Source organism: Lutjanus erythropterus, chromosome 22 (assembly GCF_056507025.1).
Source record: "Lutjanus erythropterus isolate fLutEry1 chromosome 22, fLutEry1.hap2, whole genome shotgun sequence".
Classification (NCBI taxonomy): domain Eukaryota; kingdom Metazoa; phylum Chordata; class Actinopteri; order Lutjaniformes; family Lutjanidae; genus Lutjanus; species Lutjanus erythropterus.
In genome coordinates this window covers 23,949,257-23,965,656 of record NC_139338.1, presented here as the reverse complement: position 1 = coordinate 23,965,656, position 16,400 = coordinate 23,949,257, and the positions used below count along the sequence as shown (strand labels likewise).

The window sequence follows — 16,400 nt, the reverse complement described above, 5'->3', positions numbered from 1 at the left end:
TGTAGCCTACATTAAATATGAAGCTAGTGCTAGCAGGTGATTAGCTTATTTTAGCGTAGAATTAGTAACAGAGGTGACAGATTTGTAAAAAGTTTGGCTAGAGCTGTGCAAACCATTTCCCTCAAATCTAGTTTCTGCACTAAAATAGGCTAACAGTCTGTACACCAACTACAAGGCTAGAGCTAACGGGGAGGGGTTAGCTTATTTTGACATAAAACTGGACAAACTGGGAGAGAGAAACTGCTAGCAAGCTAAAATGTAGAGTTGCTAACCTGCTTATAGCTCCATACCGGGTATTTAGTCTGAGCGCTAAATGCTAAGCTAGAGCTTACAGACAATTAGCTTATTTTAGCCTAAAACTGGACTGACTGAAGCAGCACTGCTAGCACGCTAATTTAGAAGTGCTCGTAGATGATATTTGACAAAAAAAAAACTTTGGTCAGAACCAGAAACAGTTTCTGTCAGTTCCTATTTCTATGCTAAACTAAGCTAGCCAGCTTATATCAGTAGCATCATCTTTGGCATACAGATCTGTCTTTGTGTGCATTAAACAAAGAATAACAAGTCAGTGATATCATTATGAAAACCATTAAATCTTCGCATTTGAGATGCAAATGATTGCTATTTTCACTTGAAAAATTACAAATTGTAAATCACTTATCAAAATGTATTCTAAATAGTTTTGTTAGTTAATTGATTCATAGTTTACACCTTCATTTTAAGTGGCATTTTATTTATTTAGCACTGTGGAAAATGTAGGTGACTTCATGAGTGGATCAATTTGACAGCAGATCACAGAGTCTTGATCTGGGCCCCGTTTCCCAGAGCCTTCGTAGCACTACGTGCGTCGTAAGTTGTATTTTAAGGTCTCCCTTAAGGTTGTCCCAACTCTGGGAAACAGCCCATAACCTTAAGGGAGACCTTAAAATACAACTTACGACGCACGTAGTGCTACGAAGGCTCTGGGAAACGGGGCCCTGGTCTGTACTTTCTTTCATCGCGATGTATGTGATGTATTTAATCACTAGTTGTATGGTTGATCTATTTAACCTGTAAAATTTCACTATGACATTAACTATGTAAATACGATGCAGACTTTTCCTTTTTAATAAACTTTTATTTTGTTTTATATTTTTGTGCACTCATTTTCTACAAGGAAATGCATTTCAGTGTAACGCATGAGGAAGATTATTTATTTTTTTTACAGCACATTGAAAGGAGGGCAGCAACACACATGGGGGGAAACATTATTCTTCCCAGCAGGGTCGGTACACTCGTCCTATCATACACCTCAGCACTGGAAGAAGGAGAGAAGACTGGTGTTAGTAAATCAAGACATTTAAAATAGTCTTGTGATATAATATATAACCTCAATTCCAAAAAAGCTGGGCTGCTGTGTAAAATGTAAATAAAATAATGCAATAATTTGCAAATAATTTTTGACTTTGTTTCAATTGACTACAGTACAAAGACAAGATACTTATTTCTTATTCACCCTTTTTGATTCACCTTTGGATTGTTTTATTTTATCGTGGGAAAGAAAAGAATTTGAGCGGTGTACAGATTTTGTTTTAATCAATTATACAAAAAAATAATAATCTTTTGGGGAATTTTCAGTTGCTCCTGCAATTTAATTGCAAAAAAAACCCTTAATATTGCAACATGCACTGCAATTTTTTTTTTTTTTTTTTTTTTTTTCAAAAAGCTGCTGTGAAATCAAGCATTTTAGGCTGCAACAAAATCCCCAAAACAACTTGCGAAATCCTGGAGGGACTGATATGCACTCATCTGAATTTAATGCCAGTGTCACTTTTCAAAAAAAGTTGGCAGAGGAGCAACAAAAGACTGACACCTTACTCCACATAGATCATAAAACCTTGAATGTAACACCACTCATTGAGATAAGTTGAGCAATAAAAGTTATAGAGCTTTTTAATCAGAAAAAATGTGCCTTCCCTGTTTATATGTATTTGTTCACAGATCGACATAACAGAGCCACAAGGACATTGTGGCATCTACGTATGTCTGTATGTGAAGGTATCAGGGTGTGTTAGTGTCCATGGCATCATGGGTAACTCACATATGTTAAGGTACTGTTAATGTTGAAAGGTAGATACAGATTTTGGAGCAACACATGCTGCCATCCAGACGTCTATTTTTAAGAGACGTCCCTGCTTATTTCAGCGAGACAATGCCAAGACACATTCTGCATGTGTTCCAACAGCATGGCTTCATAGTAAAGACCTGCCTGCAGTCCAGACCTGTCTCCCATTGAAAATGTGTGGTGCTTTATGAAGTACAAAATATGACAACATTGACCCTGGATTACTGAGCACCTGAAGTCAAATATAAAGCAAGAATGAGGAAGAATTTTACTCGTGTTGTTAAAAGAAAAGGTGCTATATCACAGTGACAAACATGCCTTGGCCAAACTTTTTTTGGAACATGTTTTAGGCATCAAATTCAGAATGAGTGCATATTTACAAAAAACAAAGTTTATCAGTCTGAATATTAAGTATCTTGTCTTTGCACTGTATTCAGTTGAATATCTGTCGGTTTCTACAAATCACTGAAAGTTTTTGAGAAAGAAAATGGGGTTGCAGATACTCACTGTCGAGGTCAGTGTCTCTGCGATCAATTTTCAGACTGTGTGCATCGGGGGCGTGGCTCAAGCTTCGGTCCGTGAGCAGAGGAAACCTCCGGGCGAAGGCCTGGTTCAGCCCACGAATGCTGTGTCCCCTCAGCCTCAGGTCCTGAAACATGGCATTGATCACTGATTAGATGTGACACCGTTAAGACCACACACTTCCACACTGCAGGATCCGAACTCTGGATCGTCGGACTGCAGAAAATTTGCAACAGCTTTCTAAGATGATCTTTTTCACTTGCAGCACAGGTGTTGGATCTGTATCTACCAGCTGATCCAAGCCGCAGGAACCCCAAATGGAAGAAATGTGTTTCCCCGTTTTTTACTACATCACAGTGGCCCGTTTTCTTCCACTGTCCCAGTTCACCCAGATGGCTTTGTTCTCTCCATCATGGCTGCCTGTTCCCCATTACCGCAGAGATAACCACCATGTTCATGACACACAGGAGACGCAGCCGCCAGATAAACTCTTTACACATTGCGGCCAATCGTTTGAGGGAGCACAGATATATCATCATTCTTCCCACTGTGATTCCAATAAATCTTTATAGGCTTGTGATCATTTGACCTTTTCAGCTAATAGTATTTCCCGGTTTTCCAGCGCTGCCGTAAAAGATTTTCATAGATGTGTATGAAATATTGACTTAACAGTAGACGGTGACCAATTGAAAGGGGTCAAATGTTCAGGCACAGGATGGAGATAATGTGCTCTTTGTTCTTGTTGAACTATGGTTAGCTGCGGTTGTTTATAGAAAGAAATCTCATACAATGAATAGTTATGATGCATGACTGTCATTGGCAGAGTTCGATGGCTGCAAACAGACACTAGCCAGATACAGTCAGTTGGGATAAATCAACTCTGGATAATTCAAATGGCTGGTAGCTAAAAATCTTTAAAGGGTTGGTTCACCTAAATGACAAAAAAGCCCTAAAAATTACATTGACAAATTCGACAACTTCTAAAAATAAGTGTCCTGGGTACTTTGGACAATGCTGCTACCAGTTTTCATAGGCACTATTTCTTTGGCAGGAAATTTCCAGGTTGTCCTTCTGTCCCATTCTTGTGAACGCGATGTCTTAAAGACACCTTGGCAGAATTTCTTTAAACTTGGTATGAATGTCCACTTCGATTCAAGGCTAAACTGATTTGATTTTGGTGATCAAAGCTCAAGGTAAGGGTGACCTCATGTCTGTCTCATTCTTGTGAACATGATATCTCAAGAAGGCTTTGATGGAATTTCTTCAAATTTGGCACACATATCTTAGGCTAAAGGATAAACTGATCCAAAGTTGAAAGTCAAAAGTCAAGGTAACTGTGGGCGTAACACAGCATAACTGTACCTTTCTGTAAAATTGTCTAAGTGAAGACAGCATGTTCCTCGATGGAAATTATTCAGTGGAATCACACGTCAATATCGTAATAACTTCAATTTTGCTCATTATTATGGAATAATCATCCTGTCAGCGTTTATTTCACAATAATGACCTGCTCACTATACATTATCTCTTACTTAATAAGTAACACATTTGGATTGCTAGATTTTGAAAAGTATGCCTTATGAATTAAAGAGCTAAGGGGGTTTTACAATTTTACAACCTGGCAACCCAAGGGCTTCTCATAAAATTGATCCATAATGCATTAAGAAAATGGCTTATTATCCATGAATAGTTATTAGTTACCCTTTAAACAGGTTCAGATTTTAAAAAGTCAAATGTGATGTGATACTTACCGGGACAATGATGATTTTCGGGCTTCCATCTTCATCCCTCACATTGTTGTCCAGCACAGGGCTTCTTCTGTACACTGGGTTAACCACGGCGGGCTCGGTCATCGGCTCGTCCGCTAGTATCAAACCCAGGCCATCTTGCTCTAACGCGCCATCATCTTTAGGTGCGGGCATGGCTACGGTGACTGAGTGGCTGCTCAGCTCAGAGAACAGCACCAGAGTGTACAGGACAGAGTAGACGGAGATCATGGTTTCTACAATGTTTAGTTCTGCAGTCTTTGTCTGATCTTCCCTCACCTAACTACTGTTGAGACTGGGCTCACAACCATCTTATATATTCAGAGAAGGGGCATTTTGCATCCACCTTGAAGGGCAAAGGTCACAGGAAATTTGGTATAATTCTTTCTTTGCAAAGTGTTCCTTCGTAAAGAAAGACGGTGAATAGCTCTATTTTGTCTGTTTAGACCTGTGATGTATTCAAAATGGATGAAGAGGTGAAACATGGAGGACTGTAATTACCACCACATCATCGAGTGGTGTCAACAAGGCTCACAGGAGGTCAAAGGGCAGGAATGAATTGTGGATCCTTTTGCTTTAAAATCCACATCCTGAAATGAACCCAGCAGGTAACAGGACAAAGGCCGACTGCGCCGCATGAAAGACGCACAATGAGTGTTCTTGTTGAGTCATTTTCTCTGAATGGTATGAGTAGCCGCACACGGCTGTGATGGACCATCCACAAACATCAGTCAGCCACCAGTGAGAATAATGACATGATGACGACGAGAAGAATAGAAGAAGAAGAATACCACTCATGTCTGTGTGCTAATTATGAAGCCAAAACCAGGAGGCAGTTAGCTTAGAAATTAAGACTGGAAGTGGCAAAACAGGTAGCCCGATTCTGTCTAATAGTAAGAAAAAATCTGCCTACCAGGATCTCTAAAGCTCACTAATTAACACATAAGAAAACAGTCTGGCACACATCCCTCATAAAACCAGGTCTTAGTTTTATTAGCAATGCTAGCTTTCAGTTGGTCTCTCTAGTCAAGACTAAAATATCTAAAATAAATACATAAAATTGGATGGATGGCCATAACATTTGAAATGGGATATTTATTTATAATTATTGTCATTTTAAAATGATTTATTTTTATATATGGCCATGTATAGTCATATCTTAGCTACGTTAGCAAAAGAACTGACTAGTTAGCTAATCTACATAAATCGTTTGCTATATCTCATAATTAATGTTAGCAAAATGTTAGCTAACAAGCTAGCTAATTTACATCAATCATTAGCTAGCTAGTTAGCTAGCATTTTGCTAACATTAGCTAACTTAAGATGCAAATATCACTTCTGCAGGTCCTCAGTAACTTTTAACTGCAACATAAAAGCAACATATTTAGTGAGCCAGACGCTAGCTAGTTATACTTCATCAATTGTTAGCTACATTTGATAATTAATGTTACAGCACAGACTAGCCTAGCACATAGCATACAGAGGTTCCAACAATGTGGGACTTGGGCTCATTACTCAAAATTAAATGTAATAACTTGACCCTTTAATGTAGCATTTGGCACCATCTAGTCAAATTTTACTTTGTCTAATACTTTGGCAAAATTATGTCATTCCCACGAACCTTAGCTTTACTCTGCGTTTAGTGATAATTAGCAAATGTTCGCACACAAACACACTAAACGAAGATGGTGACTCTGGCAACATTACACCTTAACAGCATGTCAGTTTCATCATTGTGGCTATATTAGCATGCAAGCACTCAGCCTTTTTTTTTTTTTTTTTTGGACTAAACAAACAATATGTAATATATCACTTTGCTTTAAAAGTGTTGGTAGGCAGATTTTGTAACTTTTGAACTTTTGTTACCAAGGTAATAGACTGATGGATGTAGCCTCATATTTAGTTATTTCAGAAAGTGGTAAGCAATCTTCTTATCCAACTCAACAGGAAGGCTAATAAATGTTTAACCGAGGCAAAGTAATGAGGCTAATGGGCCTTAATGTTGAACATCACCTGGGGTTAGAATTCCCAGGAAAACAACATGGGTTCTCCTTTTCCCTGTAAATGGTGGTAACCAAACAAAAGACATTTTTTTTCTTTAGAAAAAGAACTTTGAGGGCAATTTACTCATTACAACATGATGAAACAGTTGACAGTCTTGACAAAAAAAGATGCCAAAATTGTTAATGCCAACTTGCCACAGATGCTTAGAATCCTATTTGCCAGATCATGCAAAAGAAAAAATCTGGCAAAACATTAACAAATCATAGCAGGTAACAACAACATTTCCATGGCCAAGCCACTTATTAGTTGAGTCTAATTCAAACCATGTATAAAATCAAGGCTCAGATAGCACCACAGTAGCTTACAGGCAAAACAGCAATGGCTATGACAACATTTTTAAACAACACAATATCTGGCAACGTAAATCTGGCTCTACAGTCAGTGCTACCTTCAAGCAACCACAGGACAACTCAACTCAGTGGGATATCAACTCACACAACACAACCTCCAAATCAGACCATCAAGCCTACAGGCACAACAGTTTGCTTAAAGTGGCTTCCAGGATGCTAGCCTGACTGCTACCTGTATATATCAGCTCTTAATGAGACAATGATAGTCTCCAGGTTTGGTCTAAGAGACCGATGGAAGCCAGTTTCACGACAGGGAATATAGTACAGAATTGATACACAATGGCTCCCACGGGGACTTTATGTTATACTTACTATTGCCTCTTAAGGTACAAAGAGACAGAACGGCCCAGGGCTAGCTGGTTAGCATGCTAACATCAGTAGATAGTTCTGCAAAACAATACATAGACATCTTTAACATGTCAAAATGGTTATTTCTTCATTATCAGTTGATAATTTTAGTGACTGTTTTAAACTAAAATTCTTTTTTAGGTGGCTAAAGTACATTTTGTTGCTAACCCTGTCCACAGCAGTGCATTGCTTAGCTTCTGTGCTGGTGCTCCTCTTTGCTTCTCCTCACTGGAGGAACGCAGGTAATACACCGACTATGGATGAGTGCCTCATATAACCCCACTTTGAATAATCCAAACTATCCCTTTAAACTATTCATTTAAAGGAGAATTTGATATGCTGCAGCTCTATAATCAAGCCTTTGGGAGCGTTTGTACGATGAGCGCCCACACCAAGGTGGCGATCATCAGTTGACGATAAAATTCGGAGGCAAGCAGAAACCAAAGGGCCTCCATGTTGACATAGCTCCTCGCAGGCTTCTCCTCAGCTCAAAGAGCTTACCTTATTAACATCACAGGAGCCGTAGCACAGAGGACGGAGAACCGGGACATGAATAATAGCTATTGAACTCAGCTGAAGTGATTTTACTTGGAGCGGTCAACCTTTATTTTGTAAGTATTATTGTTGGAGGGCGCGGACTTCTACTGAAGGACTGAACTTGTCCACAGGGGCACAGCCGTTCCAGCAGAAGCACAACTGAACTTGTGAGCTTCATGCTCTGTTGTTGTAACCTTTCTCGCTCTTTCTTTCTGATAATCTCTCCCTCCCCTTTCCCATATTTCTCCTGATACAAGCTGTATTAATGCACTGACATACAGACACAGACATATAGATATATATATATTTAGACAGCAGAAATCAATGCAAGTCCACCTGATCCAAAGCTTCAGGGACCGTGTTACAGGAACTTCCTGACTTGTAGATCCTATCTTAGCTGTTTGGTAACCATAGTAATTAGGGTTAGGACCTGATTTAGGAAAAAAGTTCCCAAGTTAATGTTCCTATCTTAACTGACGATGGGAAAACTGCATTACACAATCATTTCATCTCCCCCAAATCTTAATAATATAATAAACTCACCAAACTTTAGGATAACTCTAATTTTCAGTTCTCCATCTGTAGCAGTAGCTAACTTAATAACTGGCTAACGGCAGTGTTAGTTAACAGTAGCTAAATGTAGTGTTGGCTAACAGTAGCAGTAACTAATGGTAGCGTTAGCTACAAGATTTGCTAACAGTAGCTAATGGTAGTGTTTGCTAACAGTAGTGATAGCTAACTTGTTTAATCTGTATGGCTGCTCTTTTATTGCTTTTCTAACTAAATGTAGTGTTAGCTAACAACATAGCTAACAGGTTCACTAACAGTAGTGTTAGCTAACATTAGCAAACAGTAGCATTAGCTAACACTTACTTGATGAAGGAAGTACTTAAGATAAGATTCCTAAAGTTAGTTAGGATTTGCTTCTGTAATACCAAATTGGAAAAAAATTCTATCTTAGACTGTTCTTTTCTTAATTTGAAGCTGAAGATGAGAGGTTTCTTTAGTATAGAGTTTGGGCTCGATCGGCATTCTTGGCATTTACAGAAAAAATAAACTCTGAACCGAGGTGAAAGTCTTTATCTTGTAACTGCTCTTCTAAGAAACAAGAAATCATTACCATAATTCTCTAACAAAGAGCATTATAAAGCCAAATAATCTTATGAGGACCAGATGTGATTCAGGGGGTATCCATGAACATTATTTACTAAATCTTTATGTTTCCACAACAGAGTTCGTCAAATCTTCGACCGATGCCAGTAAATTTTGTTCAACTACTGACGGTGCTGTCGCTGATTTACGGGCGGTCATGTTTGTAAGCAGCCGTAATTGTGTCCAGATTTGATTCGGCCTTGTGCTCGGTTTAAATTTTGAACTCCAGGAAGCTGCGGAGTACTTTTTTCATCAGCTCTGTCAGCTGCTTGCATCACCTGTCAGTTGCCGGTGCTGTATTTCAATCACACCGCCTACAGCTTTGTGTGTAAAGAGACCTCAGAAGTCTGGGCCCTATGACATCAGTAGCAGCATTGTTTTATAATCCTCTGGGGGCCAACACATTATTTCCTCGTCCTGTATTAACACGCTGCCTTTCATCACCGACACTCGTCTTCTAATAGAAAATATAGAGGAAAGAAAAAAAACAAACACTGTCACAGGCAGCAGAGGGGGAAAACAGCTCCAGTTCCAGGGAAATGTGATGCACTGATGCTCCACGCGTGATGTTTGATATCTGTGTGTTTGTGCTGCAGAGGCTCCGGTTGTGCCAGAGGCCGGCGTGCTGCATTCAGCAGAGATGCGGGTGCAAAAAAAAGTGTGTGTGTGGGGTGGGGGGGTGGGGGTGGTGTTGGTGGGACCGCATTTTGGGCAGGATTTTTTTGTTGCCCAGAGAACAGACCATGGTTTCCTGGAACAATGCAGCTGATGAGAGTCTCTCCAAGGAAAATAAGGCTCTGACATCATGGGTTCTTAAAGCACACAGCTGAGCCAACACTCTCTCCTGCTATAATCAAGCCTCAGTGAATTTCCACTGTCGACTGAAATTGAGAAAGAGGGAGAATCTCCTCCAATGGTTTAGACACTTTTTTTTTTACACTTTTATCTAGCTGCTAACATTCCCGCTGTGGGGACGAAGGGGACGAGTCCCACCGCCAACTTCGGCTATATTCCTCTGACGTTACACTCAGGGTGGGAACAGGGTCGTATAAACTTGTAGAAATCATTTCACCACCTCCTGATTAATCCGCAACTGAAGGGACAATAGATAATGAAAACCTGGAGGGACATCCAGCCATATTTCAAGCTAAAACAACATATTTGACAACCCAAACATGTATAAGATTCTCTAATACAACTTGCAACCCTGATCACAGCAGCACGACATTGGAGCTTCTCACTAAGAGTGACCATATTAAAAACCCTCCCCAGACTGGGACACATTATATTCACACCACATGTGTTTTCATCAGGACAAATATATATATATATACATATATATATCCCAGACAGCATGGCTACGTCTTGCCGACGTCGGCATGATGAATAAAGTTGCATCACCATGACGTCATATGGAGAGCGTTTGCTCATTGGGAAGACGTCGGCATTTGGTCAAAAATGCTCTCCAGACAACTTTGGCCGATGTAGATGTAGCCTCTCTACAGCTTCTATGACCTTTATTTATTCAGGTCGAATCATTCTATCAGCAAATATCTCATATCTCATAATATCTCATCTTACATGTGATAGGAATATGGTAATATGACAATGACTAAAGAGAGACATGACAGAAACAACTGGAGTCTGTTGTGTTTTCCACACACCTACGTGAAGTGGATATTAACTTCACTTACAGTTCAAACACACCAACAACAGTCCATAACCAGCACCAAACTATAAGAAAATGTTACACAGAGTCATATTTACACACAGAGCAGAGCAGAGCCTCCCTTCGTTAGCTGCCAGTTAGAAGTTAACTCCGCAGCTGTAAAAAAAAACACCGAAGCCCACCAGCTACTAGCTAGTCTAACAGCTAACGCTAACTAACGTTACCTGACCCTTTCCCAAATTCAACACTGATTTGTTGTCTAGATGGAGACTGTTCACGTGCTGGAAAGACTTATGGCTACCCAGCAATGGCTAAATTAAGTTAGAGCTAGTTGATACATTTGCTGGTCAGGTCTTAAGCATCTAACGTTTGCTAAGCTAGCTAGCTAGCCTGTTAGGAGTCGGCATCTGGGCTCTTCACCTGTGCTAGCATACCCAGTCAGGGCTTAACAATTTATGTTGCTAAATCCCGATTTATCTTGCTAACCATGTATGTCATATTTATAAAACAGATATTTTTTTTATATATCTACTTTAAGTGAGCTTACCTGAAGACTAGTCCTGGCTGACATGAAGTTGCCTCTCCGTCTCCAAAGCCTGCTCTCAGTTCCGTTGGCACCAATTGGATAACGTGCAATGTATCGATCCACAGCTGACCTATCGCAGACTTTGAACTGCAGCGCATAATCCCGCCCTCTGGCGAACCATGTCGCTGCTATGGTCCGATGCTTCTCTGATGCATTTACGGACGTCAGGAGTAGAATGCCGACGCACGATCTGAGGCCGACGTCGGCGAGACGTATGCTATAGCACATGTAAGGACAGGCATGGCTCCAGAACAAAATGACGTAGGCTGCATCTGAAATTAGTGCAACCTCTCATTACAACAAGCAATGTAAAAACAGAAAAAGAAAAAAAAAATTTTTTAGTTATTTTAAAAGTTTCAAAACTTTGAAACTTGAAAATCTCATTTTCTCAACTTTTTTTTTACAGGACATAATATTTACAATTATTTCATGCTCTTTAAAGCTTAAACTTTTAAGTTTAACTTTTAAGTTTTTGCTACTTATAACAATTAATTAATGTGAGCATTTGGTTTTACAGTGTAGAAAATTGGGCTAAAACGACCTGTTTTCTACTGCTTGTAATAAAAGGTTGCGTAACAAGCACAAATGGCTAACAAAATAGAGATAATAGACAAATAGATCCCTGTTCCAAGTGGATAAATTCACGGCTGAATATCACCACTGACCCTTCTAATTTAAAATGAGATTTGCACCCTCGGGTGCACTTGTTGGACTCTTGTCTCTATTTCTTTTTACATCTGGCCTTGGCTCACAATGACAGTAAAATGTGACACAAGGCTACTTGTAAATTTGTCATGATCAACTCATCGCTTGCCAAGACTGGATGCTAGCCTCAGGATATGAGTATATTTGGGATTAGAGACAACAAATGCTGAGTTGACAACAGCAAGAACAAAAGTTAAACCCAGCAAAGTGGAAATCCTGTGTGTCCTATTGGAAAAAAATGAATGGTCGAAGACTGATGAAGCCTTACAACCACTTTTCCTGTAAAACAACCAGTAGAATAAGTAGTAAAATTGGTGAGTGTAGTAAAACAGACCACAAGGTCATTCAAAAGACAATTGTGTGCTTAAGATGAGGAGTTGAAGAGTGTGGAGAGATTGTGTTTCAGAGCTCGGTCCAAATTCTGTGTCCTTAGATGCACCAGACCCTGAGTGCATGCAGATCAATGGGAACGGGACTGTGTTCCTTCCAGAACCATCCTGGTTCTTGAGGTTATCCAAACATCTCTGTGTTGCACTCCATGTAATCCAAAATTAGCACATATAAGAGAATGAACAGCCCGTTTTCAAGACATCCTGACGTTTGTATTTTACAATAATTACATCTGGATGATACTATACATCCGTATTCACTTTGATAATTGGCTTATTTGTTATGGCTTGGTCGCTGCCCAGGTTTCTCTGCACACAATTTCTCCCTGATTTATTTGAACTCTTAATCTTGCAAGCTTGCAGTCTGCAATTGGACCATTAGGGTGAGATAATTGATTCTGTATTAGTCATAGAAGCGGATGAAATAACATCCAGGGTAGCCGCGATGACCGGGACCTCGCCAACCTTCCCTGCTGCTTGCTGCTCCACATTTTGATCTCCGCCGCCGCCGTCTGCTGAGCGCCGGCCAGAGAGCCAATTTATCAGGGTTTTGATTGTTGTCCTATATACATCTGTTTAAAAAGTGCTGACAGCGAATGAGTGAGAGCTCGGCCGGCGCTGTCACTGCGAGCATCCTCCAAAGAGCTGAACACGCAGCTCTGGCCTCGGAGTGCACCACGCCCCGCTCTGTTTGCTTTGGCAGACCCCGCCACCTCTTAGGAAGTATCACTTTGTCATTCAGCACACACAGTATGCTCAGTTTCATCCTGCACGATGCACAGAGCCTCAGCTTCAGCCACGGCTTCATCTATAGCTGAAATGTCTTGGAAGTTTCTGGAAAATTTGGTTTGAAATAGTGCACATGCAGACATGATATCAAGACTGAGTGTCCTATTAAGCATCCACAAGAATCTGAATGAAAATAAACGCCTACTTTCTATTTTAACTTTTTGACCTATATTCAGCTGAATACAGTACAAAGACAAGTTAATGTTGAAACGGATTCACGGATACACTTACTGTTTTTTGTAAACATACAGTCATTCTGAATTTGGTGTCTGCAACATTTGGACTGAAGCATGTTTTCCATTGTGTTACATCATCTTTTCTTTTAACAACACTGTTACAAGTATTTTTTTTTCTCATTCTTGCTTGATGAACAACTTCAGGTGCTCAGCAGTCCGGGTTTTCTGTTTTCATATTTTGAATATTTTGTGTGTTGTGTCACATCTTAAGTCGGCTAATGTGAGCAAAATGCTAGCTAACCAGCTAGCTGATGACTGATGATTAGATAGCTAGTTAGCTGGTGTTTTGCTAACATAAGCTGCCACAGTGGTTCTTTATTCATCCATGCCCCCCTGAACTCTTTTTGGGCCTGCCCCCTAGTTTGGGAGCCACTGAGCCATGAGATGTAACTAGCTAGCTAGTAGCTAACAACTGATGTAAATTAGCTAGCTAGTTACCAAGCTGGCTCAATTGTTATTGGAGCACAGAGCGAAAAGGGGTTGGGGCTTAGGATGGGTTAACACAGCATTAGTATTGCACAGTGGGTTAGTACACTTATTTTTCAGTGTTACAACTGCCCCCACCAGGAGCCAGTCTGTGATATATAAAAGAAAATGTAAAAAGAAATGTTTTGATTGCACCCAGTCTTCCCTATTGCTGCCTTGATTGGTTAGTTTGTGTTATTGTGTGACTTTAACTAGCTAATTAGCCCAGCTAACGTTAGGCTGTTTGCTTTGGAACAAAACAGGTTAGCAACTTCCATGCTCATGGAGGTAAAACCTGTGTTTTTGTCAAGTCTGTAACGACATTATGGCTTCCGTTCCCCATTGTTGAGTTGGCTCAGACTCAAAGAGGCAGATTCATTCATTCATTCTCATAATAAATGTCCCAGCATAAGCACGCCAAATTCAAACCCTATATCAGGAAAGACTTGTGTGGATTTGGGTTTCCAGCAGCTTTAAAAGATTTGCACCTCTGCTTTGCAATTATCTGCTGTTTATGTGTCTGAATCCACAGGGTTCCTCATAAAAGCCATATAGAGTTTAGCAGTGTGATGTTGCGTAACAGAAGGAGTAATGTCTTTACAGGATGATGTTTCCCCAGAGCTTCTATGAGTGCATGTGCATGCTGCATGAAAATAACTCCCCAGCCATTTCTGTGACGTTGACAAGTGGTTTATTCAGCAGGAATGGTGAACAATTTGTCAGTATTTTTTTTTCTACAGAAGGCAATCGAGCACCATAAATAACAGCGCTGTAATCAAACAGTTTCTTGGACAGTGAGCTTCAGGACATTTTCTCATTAAACCACCTCACAGAGTCATGAATGTCTCACTAACTCCCACATTTTAGGCTTTATTGATCATTTCACACAAGTGACAAACAGACATTTCTGAACGATTCATCATAGTCACATGATCTGAAGTCGGTCTCCATCGCTGCTCCAAATATACCACTGAGGGACTTCTGTCTGGCTCACTTTGCTATCTATTACACAAGCTGTATTTCAGGTACCAGAGACAGTGTGTGAAGGGTGTATTGTAGCTGCAGTGCAGTTCAGACAAGGATGGCATCAATTAATGATCTGGGTTTAGTTCATGATATAATAATGACAAGTGAGGCTTTGTTCGCATTTAAAAAGTCTTTGGTTTGCACTGTATATCTGAAGATCTGGGAGGACCAGAGTTGTTCTCCAACCAGCTTCTTTTTCATTTCAGCCGCCAGGTCGACTGATATGAGAATTTATAAGGAATAGACATCAAAGCACATATGCAAGTTTGATCATTACAGATAAAAACACTTAAATTAATCGTTGAAAATAAGTTTTAATTCAGAGAGCTGCTAACAAATGTTTTAGTCGAAATAAATTAAACTCCTGGCATATTCTTAATGCAAGACTATGCAACTTTTGAAGAAAGTGACACAATCTGTCTTTCATGAACGAAAAGGTGAATTCATAAGCAACAAAACGCACCCTTACTCAATTCATTTCACTCAGGGGTTTTGTCCCTACAGCCATATTTGCTATGATATGAGCAGTAGCTTAAGGAGGCTAATGGTAGCTAGCATTAGCTACCATTAGCCTGCATAAAGCAAGAGTTTGACTCATAATTGTCATTTTGCCAAAAGTTGGATGACGTTCTCTCTGTACAGATACAGTAAATATTGAGCTAGAAGCCATTTAGCTTAGCTTAGCATAAAGACAGGAAATGGGGAGAACAGCTAGCTTGGCTCTGTCTGAATGGGGAAAGCTCACAACAAGACACAATAAAACTAACATGTAAAAACAATACAATGTGATTTCATGTCACTCCTCAACATTAGTCATTAGCTTTAGCTTTTTGTTCTCCTTCAGACAGAGCAAAGCTGGCTTTTTCAGCCTGTTTCCTGCCTAATCTAGGCCAACTGGCTCCTTGCTATGTTGAAGGGGAAGAAATCTGCCTCCCAGCACATTTGAAGGTCACACATTAGCACACACATTAAAATTAACATAATGTGATTTCATGTCATTTCTTAATGTTGATTTATAAGTTTGGACAGAGCAAAGTTAGCTGTTTCCCCTTGTTTCCAGTCAAGGCTAGCCATAGCTAACTGTCTTCAGGCTATTCCTAAGGGGGAAAAAATCTGACTCCCAGCAATAAAGCTCACACATCAACACACACAATAAAACTAAGTTGTAAAAATGACACAATATGGTTTTATGTCACTTCTTAATGTTTATTTGTGAGCTTTAGCATTTAGTCTCCTTTGACCAAGCAAAACTAGGCATTTACTCCTGCTTACTGTCTCGTTAGGCTAAGCTAACTGGCCTCTGGCTGTAGCTTGATAATTAACAGAAGGATATGAAAGCGTATTTAAAATGACTAGGTGTATTTCTCAAAATTCTGTTTCTATTTCTAATTCTATTCCTTGAAGCTAGATGCTGTTGATGACTAAATTTGCTGACTTGTACTTCCATTACATTATATTTTGGCATGTCACAGATAAACATAGTGGTATCTTTAAAGGTCCAGTGTGTACAATTTATGTGGATTTATTGGCAGAATATAGCAAAAATGTAATATAATATTCATATGTACATTTTCATTAGTGTATGATCACCTGGTGTTTTTGTCACGTTAGAATAAGTCATTTATATCTACAGAGGGTGCAGGTCTTCTTTCGTGGAAGCCGCCATGTTGCACCACCGTGTTTCTATGGTAG

At 39.8% G+C, this 16,400-nt stretch overlaps 1 protein-coding gene across 1 annotated transcript; it reads right to left on the bottom strand.

The window, feature by feature from the left end:
- Positions 1 to 1,096: 1,096 nt before the first annotated feature.
- On the bottom strand, positions 1,097 to 4,755 carry pmch (pro-melanin-concentrating hormone). Its single transcript, XM_084711089.1, has 3 exons — positions 4,378 to 4,755; positions 2,612 to 2,753; positions 1,097 to 1,297 (listed from the first exon to the last, which is right to left on the bottom strand). Exons 1-3 carry the CDS (start codon positions 4,621 to 4,623, stop codon positions 1,248 to 1,250), a joined length of 438 nt encoding a protein of 145 aa, XP_084567215.1. The 5' UTR covers positions 4,624 to 4,755; the 3' UTR covers positions 1,097 to 1,247.
- Between the last annotated feature and the right edge of the window lie 11,645 nt (positions 4,756 to 16,400).